This window comes from Danio aesculapii, chromosome 2 (assembly GCF_903798145.1).
Source record: "Danio aesculapii chromosome 2, fDanAes4.1, whole genome shotgun sequence".
Lineage (NCBI taxonomy): Eukaryota > Metazoa > Chordata > Actinopteri > Cypriniformes > Danionidae > Danio > Danio aesculapii.
Genome location: NC_079436.1, coordinates 37,544,940 through 37,559,669, shown reverse-complemented (window position 1 = coordinate 37,559,669; position 14,730 = coordinate 37,544,940). Strand labels below are relative to the sequence as shown.

The 14,730-nt window shown below is 34.9% G+C and overlaps 1 protein-coding gene and 1 long non-coding RNA gene across 2 annotated transcripts; one reads left to right on the top strand and one right to left on the bottom strand.

The window, feature by feature from the left end:
• The first annotated feature begins 160 nt into the window (after positions 1-160).
• LOC130245909 (uncharacterized) lies at positions 161-1,443 on the top strand. Its single transcript, XR_008839374.1, has 2 exons — positions 161-516; positions 831-1,443. It is a non-coding gene; the product is annotated as an uncharacterized LOC130245909 (long non-coding RNA).
• A 668-nt stretch (positions 1,444-2,111) lies between these two features.
• On the bottom strand, positions 2,112-8,314 carry ltb4r2b (leukotriene B4 receptor 2b). The gene is made up of 5 exons (XM_056478695.1): positions 7,920-8,314; positions 4,427-5,015; positions 3,103-3,303; positions 2,976-3,019; positions 2,112-2,885 (listed from the first exon to the last, which is right to left on the bottom strand). Exons 2-5 carry the CDS (start codon positions 4,994-4,996, stop codon positions 2,678-2,680), a joined length of 1,023 nt encoding a protein of 340 aa, XP_056334670.1. The 5' UTR covers positions 4,997-5,015; positions 7,920-8,314; the 3' UTR covers positions 2,112-2,677.
• Between the last annotated feature and the right edge of the window lie 6,416 nt (positions 8,315-14,730).

The window sequence follows — 14,730 nt, the reverse complement described above, 5'->3', positions numbered from 1 at the left end:
TTAAAAGCGTCATAAGTATCCTATCGTTTCTTAAACTATATTATTGATAAAAAAAAAACATTTCTATAATTCACACCATGTCATAATTAAACGAGTCTAAACCAGTTAATAATAATGCTAATAATATGTGGGGTGGGAGTGCAGCAACCGGAAGCGTAGAAACACGTGGTTGATTAGTAGATAAATAGGGCCTCATGCAGCTCTTACATCCTTTCTGCTCGTAACGCTTAATGGAGTTGAAACCTCTTCAAGTAGACCAGTGTTAAAAAAATATATGTTATAATGTTTAGCGCCGCGCGTGTTTCAATATTTATTTTAATTACGCGTTAGTGTTTAGATATACATCCCAACTTAACGCGTTAACAGGAAGCGGAGCAGTTTTTGGGTTGGTTACCGGAGTTTTAGTCGCCGACCAGCGTCAACATATTCTTACCGCTTCAGTAAACATGTAGGCTGTAAGGAAAGGGCGGGTTCACAGTCATACCTTTGTGAAATGGACTCATCGGATAATTTTCGGTAAGTTTTACCGCTTATTCACATCACCGAACAATCCTGAAACGCATTTTAACGGCAACTGAATTGGCAGGTGCATCTGCTTCTCTTAACTACATCCAGACGCTCGAGTCTGTATCATTGCTGTAAAGATTTAACGTTATCCTGAACCGCCTGCTCAGTCCAGACATGATGATTTCGCAGTCCGTGTTTCACCTGAAATCTAATGATTACAATCCCACTGCACTGACTGGTCGAAGCAGCGGAATAAAGCTGATGTTTTGTTTTCTTTCTCTCGCAACTTCTTAATTTCCCATTTTTGTGTCTCTTCTCTACAGGAACCCGCGTTTGGCAAATGGAGGTGAGCTGAAACCACGTGTTTCCTCATGCATTTGGACTGCTTGTTAGTTCGTGCTTCTGATAGCCAGTGATGTGGTCAGGCTGTTTTTTTAAATTGAGGTATAGTTTGTTTCATATTAGCACAGTCGTTTTTTTTAACGGTGACTACTTGACTTATTTTGTTTATCATGCTACTTTGAATAATTGGTTTCAAAGCGTATGCAAACATTACTTAAAAGCAACACTTAATTGACTGAACATGTACTTTGATAGTCATTGCATGCTAATATGATTTCCCTATTTATAATTTGTGAATTAATATTCTTCTGATGTTATATTAAGGATAATGTAAAACAAACTAAGAGTAAAATCCCTTAAACGTTAATTTAAGTCTTTTATTAATTGTGAATTGTATTTGTTCGTGGTAATTTTGTTTGGGTATTTCAATATAAGTTTCTGGCATTCACTTTTACTACTGAGTAACCCAGTTTTATTAAACTAACTTGCATTAAACGTGTAGACATTTCTCATGGTCTCTGCTTAGAAGGTAAATGTAAGCTGATTGTCACAAATGATTTAAAACCGCTTCAATAAATGTACTTTTTGATCTGATTCGTGGTCTTCATTTCTATAAATTCTGTGGATTTTATTAGGTTTGCAAAAATTGTTCGTTTAGGATCAGTGTTTAATTGATCCATTTTAAAAAGTAATGTTTGAGTTGCTTATGCTACTAGTCACTATAGAGTTTTTTTTTTTTTTTTTTTTAACTAGAGTAATCGCATTGAATTACACTGAGAAAATGAGCTTACATTTCTGTGATTGAAGTATTTTCATTATTTTGAACACCTGGAAGAAAAGAGAATCCTCAATGTACAGTAATTTTACTGAACTGATAAGACAAATACAAAAGTAGCAAACATTGCGTTCAACTTTGATCTATATACGGCATCGGCATGTGTAGTGTCCATAAGTTATCAGAAGGCAACATTCGAATTTAAGGTAAATTGTGTAGGTTATACATTGTAGTTAAATGCAGAGCTTTTTTTTTTTTTTTTTTTTTAAATGGAGTTCTGGAAGATGAAGCCTCGGGCAGGTATGAGAATTCTCAAAAGTGATGTAACAAAGTAACAACTTCTACAACTCCATATTGAAATGAATTACTTTTAAAAGTAACTTTAAAAAACATCGTCTGAGGAACTTGATGCATGTTTCTTAGATTAATAAATATATGTACAGGTTTTTTTGTTTTGTTTTTCTAACAGGTTTAGATTTATGCAGTGTTCAATATGCATTTTTTATTAATAATGGAAGCTGCCATATTCACATGGATCAATTGAAACATTTGTGGAAGTTAACAGTTTACTTGGTCTCTTGTGGTTTCAAACCTTTTTAAACACTTTAAACACTTAATTTTCAGGTGAATTTCACTAGTCAAACTTTTGGAACCCCTTCAAATGTTCACCACTGGTTTAAAAATCAGTCTGGACTGCTTACCTGAACTACCTGAAGAACATCTGAATTCACTGTATTCCTCAACCTGCTGGCCACCTTATTTCTGATGGACATGTGAAGGTGATGGTTTTAAATACCAGTAAAATCATGAAACCCCACACGGTGTTCATGTGATCATATGGCAAACCTAGTGTTTCTGGATTACATTCATACTCTATTAAACACATTTTTTTTTAGTGATCATAAAGTAAATAACTTGGAGTGTTGTTTTTTTTCCCATCACGGGCCATGTCTTTACACTGTCCTCTCTTTGTTCAGTCACAATACAAACAGGTGCATAAATATCCAGTATAATTTATTGTCCAAGACTTATTCCTATGTGTCTCCTTGAGTTTTAAAGCCTGATGACATCTCTAAGCTGTTGGCTTTTCCGAGCACCATAGTCCAGAACGGTTCCCTCAAAGAGTCTGGCCATGAACGCCAGGCCATCAGCTTTAATGTAGGAGCGTCCAGCAAATGCATAGAGGACAGGATTGGCACAACTACTTATAAACGCCAAAGTAGATGTAACGGCGCGGCTGGACTCCCAGATTTTTTCCAGTCTGAGGATAGATGGAGAATATGGTTACTGTGATGTTATTGAGCATTGCAGAAACACCAATGGATTGTGCTTAAAAATCTGAAGCACTCACTGTGTTTTTAATGGCGCTCCCTCTGGTGTAAGCGCTGCCACCACCTGACCAGAAAACAAAAACAATTAATTCACACATTTAGCTTATTTAATAGATTATCACAAAGATCTGAATGTAAAATCCTTGCCTGCACTACATTAAGGATGTGGTAAGGAAGCCAAAAAATGCAGAACGTCACAATAATGGCTTGAATGAGGTTCTCGCTTCGTATCATCCTCTTGAACTTGGTCTGTCTGAGGCGGCGGAGGATACACACATAACTGCTCACTATGATCACATACGGCACCAGAAAGCCCACCACTGTCTCAAGGGTATACTGGAATACCGCCTGTTCATAAATGACAAGTCATGCGTGAGTTATAGCTTTTATGAGAGAAAAAGCACAGTCAGCCGTTTGTGATTGAAAAATAAACATTGTGAAGGCTGTGTGAGATTTATGCCCTCAGGCAATCTAAGAGGTGTCTTTTTCAGTAGTATTAGCCACAAAAAGCTCCAGCTCAGTGTTTTAAGGCAATACCGTTGTAAATAATGTTCAGTTTCTTCCACGACCTGGTTGTTTCACTTCAGACCTCAACTGTATTGTCACAAGCCGCAGATATTTTTTTATTTGTTTTGCCTGTATATGCAGCTAATTCATACAGGAAAAATGCTAGCAACATGCTAAATCCAATGACTGTATAAGGCTAAATTATACTGGAAACATGCTAACAACATGCTAATCCATACTGAAATCATACTACCAGCCTGTAACTGTTGGCCTGCGCCTTACAAATCAAAATAGACGTTTTCAACTAAAACCTTGTACTAGAAAAAGCTATATTTACATGGCCTGAGGTAAAATGAACAGATCAATATATTAATTTTCCACTTATGACTTTAGAGGTGAGATGCCCAAACTAAGGATATATGGACTACAAGTCTAGTCATGCTCCGCTCACACGCACCTGTTCCAAATACCGCTGATAGCGCACACACACACACAGCCGAAGGATTGTCATGGACTTTAAAAACAGTACTGTGACATTATGATGCGTTTCCCTTCCCTTGCCGTGTTTTGACCCTTGTTTTGTTTTTTGTTTTTTTACGTTGTCTGCTTCCTGCCTTTTGACCATCTGCCTGTTTATTGACCATGACTCTGGATTTCCTGTATACATCTGTTTGCCCCTGTGTTGACCGTTGGATCCGCAATTCCTTGTCAGCGTCCCCATCAAATTACAGCTACTCCAGTACCTAATTAATTATTATAGATCTGTTTGTTTTCTTTTTGTAACAATAAAACTGGGTGCGCTGATAACGTAATTATTACAAATAAATATTAAAAAAATAAATAATACATAATCTGCTGATAATTTTAGTTCATATCTGGAAGGTGTGATAAACAGCGTTGTTGTGTAAAACAGATCACCCAATCACAATCAAGCATTCAATGAATAATGACAGTAAGCACTCACCTGCTCTGTATGATTGTGATGAATTTCACACACTGTCCGTTTATTCCCAATTGTTTTTTCAGCCCTAAATTTTAAAACGGGCAGTGCCAAAAGAAAGACAGCAACCCACAGGCCTCCGAGCACCAGAAAAACGGTCCGTTTGCGAGTACAGACGCTCAGATATGAGGGCCACATCACTGCCACCAGCCTGTGTAAACTCATCAGTGTAATGATCATAATAGACGCGTACATGTTTGTGTTGCACAAGTAGAAGAGCAGCTTGCACATGACCTCTCCAAAGATCCAGTTCTGCTTGGCCAGGTATATTATGAAGAAGATGGTAAGGCACATCAGGCAACCATCTGCAAACGCCAGGTTGAGGATGAGCAGGGTGGTGACGGAGCGCTTGCGGGCACGAGCTAAAATGCTCCAGATGATGAAGAGGTTGCCAGGAACGCCCAGGAGGATGACGATGCTGAGAATCAGGGCCCCAAATGTGACGGAGGTACTGTTATCAACAATGCTCTTGTGTTTGGGCCTGGCGGTTGTTGTTATGTTCTCCATGAAGAAGCTGCCATTTTCCGATTCCATTTGGTAGGAGTCTGAGGAACTGGGAAAACAGGAAGCATGTTAATTTGTTTATTTATTTGTTCATTCATTTATCTTCCTTTGGCTTAGTCTCTTTATTCATCGGGGGTCGCCACAGCGGAATGAACTGCCAACTTATCCAGCATATGTTTTTACATACACTGTGGCCAATGTAGTTTGAATGGACTGTTTCAACCAAAGAACTTTTACCTGTACTAGAAAAAGTCAATTACATTTTGGATGGCCTGAGGGTAAATAAACTGATCAATATTGTTAATTGTCCCCTATAATGACATTAGATAGACTTGGACACAACATTTCTGATAACAATGCTGGCTTTGAGTTAATCTGGGCACCTTTTACATAATCTATAAGATTTTAAGGATAACAGTTTAAGTTTATATGATCATAATACTGGTTCATATGTTTTTACACAGTGGATGCCCTTCCAGTTGCAACCCAGTACTGGGAAACATCCATACACACTCATTCACACTCATACACTACGGCCAATTTAGTTTATTTAATTCACCTCTACCGCATGTCTTTGGGCTGTGGTAGCAACCGTAGCACCCGGAGGAAACCCACGCCAACACGGGGAGAACATGCAAATTCCACACAGAAATGCCAACTGACTCAGCCGGCACTCAAACCAGCGACCTTCTTGCTGTGAGGCAACAGTGGTAATCACTGAGCCACCATGTCGCCCATTTGTTCATTCAATAAATAGAAAATTTTGGGAGTGTCATGTGATCCAGACCAGGCCAGAATTATAGCTCATTTATAAGAACATCTCAGGTCTGTTCTCGCACATGAAGCCTCTGTCTCTCCTCCTGGGTTTTCCTTGCAAGTTTATTAGCAACAAGTATAAACAAACTTTGTTCTGGCTATTAAATTTTGCTGCCAGGAAGAACTTATTAATGTCGTGGATCAGCGATAAACCCCCTTTCATAAAAGGATGGCATTGGATTATTAGAGACACTGTCTCATTCACATCACGACTGATACTTTTATTCACATTTGGACACCATATCTATATAAACGCTCTGTTAAGCACCCATTAATATATATTTTCTTTTTTTTATTTTACATTTTCATTTGTAGATTTTACTAACAATTACAAAGAAACTGGATAACATAAATCAGAGAACGGACAGAACGTAATCCATTGTAATTGAAAACATTTTTGTGTGTTCTCTAAAACATTATTGAAAAATGATACATTTAACATATATTAAAAACATTCATTCATTTATTTACCTCCAGCTTAGTCTCTATTTCAGAGGTCACCACAGTAGAAAAAACCCATGCACACTCATTCACACACACACACAGACACACACTACAACCAATTTAATTTATTTAATTCATCTACACCGCATGTCTTCAGACTGTTGGGGAAAACCAGAGCACTCGAATGAAACCCACACGAACATGGGGAGAACATGCAAACTCTACACAGAAATGCCAACTGACCCAGCCGGGACTCGAACCAGCGACCTTCTTGCTGTGAGGTGACAGTGCTAACTACAGAGCCACGTGCTGCCTCATATTTAAAACAATTAGTTATTAATTTTCACTTGTTAGTAAATTGCACTATAATTACTAAGAAACCCTTAAACAGGTGAATTTTATTACCATAGAACTACTAAGGTAGTATTTTTTTTTGTAAAATCTTTGTTTGTAATGTTTATATTTCTAAGATTTTTTAACTTTGCAGTTTCAAACACTCATACAGGTTAAGACAATGGTTTAATAAAAAAATTACAAAAAATGCAATCATATTAAAATATAAATGCTATAAATATAATCTCTAAAATATCTTGATACATTTAAGAAAGTAAAAAATGCAATAAATAAACAAACAACAATATCATCAATTCAACAAAATTCTCATCATTTACACTGTTTTCAAAAGATCGATTATCTTTATAATTTTCTAAGGAAAGAGGTCATGTCGCTGAGATACACCAACACTGTCTTCTTTTTTCCAAGAACATGCAAGCATTACAAATAAACAGTAACAATATTTAAACCTAATCTTAAGGAAAGACAAAAATTACTAAAAAGTTTAATTGAAAACGCAAAAATAAATTCTTAATTGTATTTATTCTTAATTGCAATGGTTGTAATTTTCACTTGAGATTTAACTAATAATCACAAAAAGTAACAATATCTTAAAAGTGAGCATATAGTATTTTCTCGTAAAACTTACTCCAAAAATCTTTTTTTTTCTAAATTTGCTTCAAAAATATATTTTTTCTAAATCATTAAGACATAAAAAGAAAAAAAAAATGACTCTGAAAAAAATCTATTGTAGTTTATCAGGTTTTCCAATACGAGAGCATATTATGTGCCTTTTCCCGTATTATCCTCTCCTCAGAGGGCAAATGAAGCATCAAGAATGGGCTCTCAGCAACCACGTAAACACTGTGATAATCTGCCATCAATAAAAAACACAACGTGCTACAACTTGAAACGTGATCTTGAGCTTATCAACTGGGAATGTCACTCAAAAGCTTTAATATCCACTGAAAATCGCATCCTCACACTCAAAAATCAAGCTTTATTTTATACTAATTTCATTTGCCACAGCAACCATCAAGAAAACAGCACAACATTAAAAATAGAATTGAAATAACTTATTAAACGAGTCCCAGATTGTCGTGAACCTATCAATTCTGTAAGCCTAAGAAACTAAGATTGTTCAGTTTACAATGCCTCCACTACAGTAAACTGATTACGCACATTGGTGACCTCTGAGATCTGTGCCATTGAGAAACTAGACAGTGTTGCATCAACAGAAAGTGGCCACAAAGGACAAACTGGAGATTGAAAAACAAACAGTTTATATAAGAAATAGGGGAAAGGACTGTAATACATTTATATTCCTCCATTAATTAAAGAAAAAATTCTTATAACTCACCTTAAGACTTGATTAGATCCAAATAACTGAACTGATTCCCCGTGAAGTGACCAGATGGACCTGGTTAGGTTGCGTGGTCTCTGAGTTGGTCTCCCTGTTTATTTCTTGAGTCTCCCAGATAGATTTTCACAAACCTTATCCTTAAGCTCTTTATGTTTTTCTGTAATCTCAGGCTTTCAGATGTTATATACACTACAATAATCAAGCACACTAATTCTTGTAAATGCTTGTTTCTGTCACTAAACTGGCAGTTTTCTGAGCTCTCATGTTCAAGTTTTCTCCGCCCCCATCCTTCCCCCTCCCTAATATTTCAACACTCAAATTTCTCCATGTTTTCCCTCTGAAATGATATTTGGAGGATGCTTTTTTCTAACCTGCAGGCTACAGCTTGCATTAAGAATGTGGGAAGGAGTGGGTGAGGTAATCAGACACCACACCCCAACAACCAACAATGCTTCTTCTACCTTCATTTATTTATTCTTTACCACAGCTTTACTCTATAACCCCCCTCCCCCCATTATAATTAAATAATTTATATATATATATATATATATATATATATATATATATATATATATATATATATATATATATATATATATATATATATATATATATATTTAAATATTCTGACAACATATACATACCATCATGTTCCATAGCTTACCTGCCTAAGTGGAACAACTAGGTGTTTGGTGTTGTGTTCACGAATGGAGCTGTCCCCGGAAATGTCCTCGTTTAACAGCACCTTTAAAACATCCCGCAAATACACCATAAAAAGCCCAACAAACACATCACTATATTATTATCACCATCAGATGGCGCTGCCGCTGAGAGGTGAACTTATCATTGATTGTTTACTTCGCCTCAATGAAGAGCCATGGACGAGAGCGCAGCGCTATCATCATCATCATCATCATCGTCAAATATTAAAGCCTTTCTGGTTTTAAGGTATTAATTACATAATAATTTTCCACGTTAAAACAAAGTAATAGACTACTGCTTAAATGTAGAATTTAATTGAGACTGAATAGTGTGTGGGATTATTTTGCCCACCACTAGCACGCAATTACAGGCCATATCTTTGGTTAAAGTTATAGTAATAAACATGTAAACCATTACATTTGCAACATTTACGCTACATATACAGAAAGCACCTGTTTAAAATGAACAAAATGTTAAACATCGAGCCTAATTAGGGAAAAGAACACACATTAAAAAGTTACATTAGTCTCTACATACAGTAAAAATCTGCTTGTATTTGCTATTGATTATTGGGTGATTTTTCTGCTGCACAAACCAGCACAAACACTGGTTAAGGATGAATGTTTCTAGTTTGATATGTCAAACTGGGAGCAGTTTCAGAGGCTGTGCATATTACTGTGCTTATAGGCAGGCATGGGTAAAAATACACTGAAATATATTTTAAAATAAAATACCAAATACCTACATTTTCATGTATATATAAACAACAAAGTACAGCAGCCACAACAAGTATCAAAATAAAATACTGTATTTTGTATTTTGAAAATAATATAAAATACTTTTATTAGGTAACATGACATTTCTTCGCAAACCTTCCATCAATAGGTCTATTCAATCACCATTAAACTGACCAGTAATGTAATCAGTGTTTGACAGCAACAGCGTTTCTCTAAGCAAGTTTATGTCAGCTTCTCTGCAAACTCGTTCACCTACTCCTGTACATGAAGAGGTATTCATAAACCTTTGTTTCTCGTTCGTTTTAGTATAAGTTTTAGTATAAGATCTCTTTAATAACTGTAAAAATCATGTATTGCAGATAATGAGTTGGATAGTACTATATCTGTTCATTGTGTTTCAATCCATTGGGTGGCCAGTAAAATTGACACCATCTCTGATTTCTGAAAACCCACTAAAATCTCCAGTTTTAGTAATTTCCATAAATCATGCTTTTCTGCAATTGTACTCTTCAATGCACAACATAAAACATGAGATCACTGAAAAATGGAGTTGTCAGTTTTTGCAAATAATCTCTTCAAATATATCCTGCTCCTGCCGTGTAACAGGAGTCTGGTGTTTTTCAACAGTCTGCGTAGACTGGAGTATTAATAAATATTTGTGTCTCATATACTGTATTGTGCCACTTTGACATCTTTAGACAGAAATCTTTCCTATTCATCAACTATACAGAGCACCTGCAGATGAGCTACTGGCATCTGAAACAACCAATGAAGTATTGTAGGTATCGCCACTATAGGACTTGTTTTTTATGTTGTTTGTTTTATTTTCTTGGCATCTACACCAGCAATCCATTCAGAACTACTAGTATTTGTGCAGTTACCTCACTCTCCAAAGAGTTTTTCAGTTCATTCGTAACTGGAAAAGCCTCAGTTTACTCCCTTAGTGAACCCCAGTACACCTTCTTTAGATGTTTTGTATTTCCAAACTTCCGTTGCATTTCCACCTGCAGCACTGAGACTGAGAATGATGATGTTCTTCCGTATGCTATTTTTAATGATTGTTGACTTGCTCCCAAATGTACCCATGCCACTTGTTATTTTCTTTATGTGTGTTGCATAATTTTCATCTATACTCCAAGCATTGACCTCCATCTTAATTAGTTTTCTGTTCTGATCTCAAGCCTAGGCAAATAACTGAGAAAGCATTAACCTGAGACCGCATTTTTATGAAGTAATTATGTAGTTTTCTTACAAAGTATTTTACAGTATTTTAAAAATACAAGACACTAAAGTACTTTGAAACAAAATATTAAGCCATTTTCATCAACCCATCAAATACCAATTAAAAAATACTATTTTGTGTTTGAAATATGTATTTGAAATACATGTATCATAAATACTGCCCATCCCTGCTTGTAGGCTCATTTGGGGTATAATATAGTGTATTATGCTGCTGGTGCTCCGGGGTGTATTAAATAAAAGTGCAGAGAAGAACACATAGGTCAGGTTTATGTAAGAAAATGTGTTCAGCTGACATCTTCACAGTCTACAACCTTAAAAATTCCCCTCAAACTTTCCATTCCTCAAAAATTTCTTTATATAAAAATAATTCTTTAGATTATGAAACTGTTTTACCTTAAAGAATTGTTTGCTGAAAATATCCTTGGGGAACCAAAAATGGTTATTTAATGGCATTGCTGGAAAACAAACCTTTTGGGACCATTTTTAATAGTAGTAGTCAGTGAATAGGGAATTGGAATTGGAAACACACTCACTGCATGAGTCATGTCATTACTAAAGATGACGTTCCTAAAAATGCCTCATCTGGGAAGCTACTGTTATATATGAGAAACTTTCTGTGAATAAGAGAGAGGGAGAGGAAAACTTAGCGAGAAAATACACTTCCTTATTTCTGACCCCTGGGTCATTATTCAGTGACCTGTTTCCCATGAGTAACATAAGCTTCTCCAATCTCTCATGACCGGGTTGAGTGGAGCACCAAAGCCAGCAGCACAATCATTTATATGCATGATGTGTACAGTTGCGCAAATTTGCATATATGTCATCATGACGTGGTTGAAGGCTGTGTGGGAACTAAACATACTACAGTAGCTTTCTTTGTTGTCCACAGGATGGCAACATTCTCCCATAAATATAAATGTAACACTTTACAATAATGTATGTGAATAATAATGCAGTATGTAAGCTAAATGTTACTTTATTATGAACTAATGATGTGTTAAGTAGGGCTGCACAATATATCATTTGAGGAGGTCGCAATGTGTGCATCCGCAATAGTCACATCGCAGGATATGCCAACGTTGAGTTCAAATCATAGTTGACCAGAAAACAGAAGTTAAAACACATGATATTTGTGGAGACAATTCAGAACTGAACCATAATAGAGTCAGAGTTTATCATCTGCATTTGTTTTTAAGGCCTGTGACTATGTGAGCATTTTAGTAGAGCATAAAGAAGTTTATTCATTCATTAATTTTCTTGTTGGCTTAGTCCCTTTATTAATCTGGGGTCACCACAGCGGAATGAACCGCCAACTTATCCAGCATTTGTTTTTACGCAGTGGATGCCCTTCCAGCCACAACTCATCTCTGGGAAACATAAAGAAGTTTAATAAATAACAATTTTATTGAATTATTTATATTGATGAAGACTATGCAGTGTTATTTTGCATTTGATTATTGCTTTTCTGTACCCAAATACTGTTAAACTCTCCTCTGAAAACCATAAAGCACTGGTCTCAATCTTAATTCCTTTAGGGCCGCAGCTCTGCATAGTTTAGCTCCAACCACCTCCAACTCACACCTGCTTAATAGTCCATAGTAGTCTTGATGAGTTGAGTTGGATCAGCTTTGTTTAATTAGGGTTGGTTAAAACTGTGCAAAGCTGCGGCACTCCAGGAATACAGTTTGTGATATATGCCATAAAGTATGTATTTACTTCTCAGTAATATTTGCTCCATTGTATTTATTTACGACTATAAGCTGTTTATTGTATTTATATAATAAATTACATTAAATATATATTTCACTCCCCTACAAAATCATCCCAAATCAATCTAAAGTAACAACTTGTAGAGCAATTTAAGTCATCTGGTGAAATCGTATTTAAAAAAATATATCGCAATGTCACATTTTTGATAATCAAGAACAAACTTTAACTACCACATGAGTTACATCTTAATTACTTGCTAATATATGTTTGTTAATGAATGTATTAATTAACAATTTAGTTTAAGCTAAACCATCATGAACTCATGACCTGTTAATGTATCTTTTAGTCATCACTAGGCCCACAAGGAATCTGTGCATGCAGAAATCTGCAGATTTCTGCAGGTTTTTAACCCATCGAGTCTATTAACTACTTGTGTAAATGTGTGTAAATTTATATTTATTCAGTTTTTAAATTAATCCAAGTAATACTAATGACTAATATGCAAATTTCCATTTGATTTATGTACAATACAGTTTGTAAAATAATATTTACAGTCTTTTAGTAGATATATTATATGAGAGACTTACTTGTTTACCAATTAAGTGGATCTAATTGGCTACGCATTGTAAACATTAAATAAAAGTTAAAAAGCTATTATTTTTATTTCATATATTAAGTGTTTAATTATGAAGCTCCTAAAATAATTCCTCATAAATCCGCAGATTTTTTACAAAATGCTGCGCAGAAGTAGCAAAAATTGTCAGCAGATTCTGTCTGGCCCTAGCCATCACTTTACATGAAGGGGCGCATTATAATTCCGTCATTCTTAGCTACTCATGAACTCCTGTATTTAAACTGTTCATTTTGATGTAGACAGAACACATTTCTAATGTTTTTTACTCTAAACATGCACAAGACAGACGTGCATAACTGTTACATTTAAATACCAGAGTTTATGAGTTGTTAAGAATGAGATAGTCTTAATTTTGCTATATAATTTTGATCATTTTAATTTCAAAAACTGATATTTTTAGTCATTAGATGAAACTTTTTGCTGTAATATGGTCAGTATAGGCATGGGCCGGTATAACCAGTTAATTCTGACAGTATTATAACCTATCACGGTTTAACAGTTTTGAGTTATTGTGATTACTGCTTTAAAATATATACTTTTTAAATGTCTGGGTAAAAAACAAAAACTTTTTTTTCCCTTTTAGACACAATATGATTTATTTTAAGAAACATTTTAAATATTTTGGAACAGTAAACATGTCAGGCTAAATAATTAAAATGAATCATTGATTTTACTATTTAAAATGGCATCTTTGGTTATCCTTTCTGCTGGAGATACTGTTGTCCTAAAAAAAGTCAACAAAAAATCGTACATATACCTTAAAGAACGGTATAGCACAAAAATTTGACGGTTTTAAAACCTTGAATTTTCCAAACCAAGGTAAAACTTGAAAACGGTTATCGTCCCATGCCTAGGTCAGTATATATGAAACCTTTATTATATAATATAAAATTGTTCATGTTTCTACACTGTAAAAAAATCCTGGTTGCCTTAAATTTTTAAGCAAAATCAAATTAATCAAATTAACCTTATGAGTCCATTTAACTTATATTATGTTGAACTGACTTAAAACAACTTGCGTAACTTATAAATTTAAATTAGAACATGATTAACTTAGTTCAATGAGTTACAATGAGCTGAAAAACATATGCTGTCAGGACTTATTGATAATATAATTTTTTACAGTGTAAGAAATATTTGTCAGAACTTGTGTTTTTAAGGATTTCTGATGTTATTTAAAAGGATTTCACCCATTAATAAATGGACATTTTAATTTCTTATTGGCAGTGCACTTTTGATCGTAAACTGGATGTTACAGATTGCTTCTGATGAGAAGCCCATGCATAACTACACTGTAAAACATGATCAATTATATGATCAATTAGTCATGATAACATATGTTTTTAGTTCATTGTAACTTTTTAAACTTTTTAAGTTAATTTTCTAAAGCTGTTTTAAGTCATTTTAGCATAATATAAGTTTAACATACTCATAAGGGTAATTTGATTCAGCTTAAAGATTTAAGGCAACCAGTATTTTCACAGAAAAATCCTCTGAGTAAAATTTACTCAGTTCAGAGAGTATTTGGTCCCTCCTCAAATAAGGGCAAACAGGTTGGTAATAAGTAAAACTGCTATTTGTAGAGTTGCTTAATGATCCTCTGCTGAGATTTTGAGAGATTCAGTGTATTATATTTCAGCTGATTTCATCTAAGGCTGACTGACGTCAGTTGTAGTTTTGTGTTTCTCTTCTGTGTTTGTTTATTAACAGCAGGTGTTCATCATTAGTGCTCAACCATCACCTAATTAATCCTTTGACTCATTAACTTGAGTAACTTTAACTC

What these genes read in the sequence shown, in the direction of transcription:
- ltb4r2b (XM_056478695.1), bottom strand. Translation starts at nt 4,996, where the DNA reads ATGGAATCGGAAAATGGCAGCTTCTTCATGGAGAACATAACAACAACC. An exon ending in ACATCCTTAATGTAGTGCAG is followed by an intron (nt 3,020 to 3,102) that starts GCAAGGATTTTA and finishes TTTTCTGGTCAG; the next exon opens with GTGGTGGCAGCGCTTACACC. An exon ending in GGAGCGCCATTAAAAACACA is followed by an intron (nt 2,886 to 2,975) that starts GTGAGTGCTTCA and finishes ATCTATCCTCAG; the next exon opens with ACTGGAAAAAATCTGGGAGT.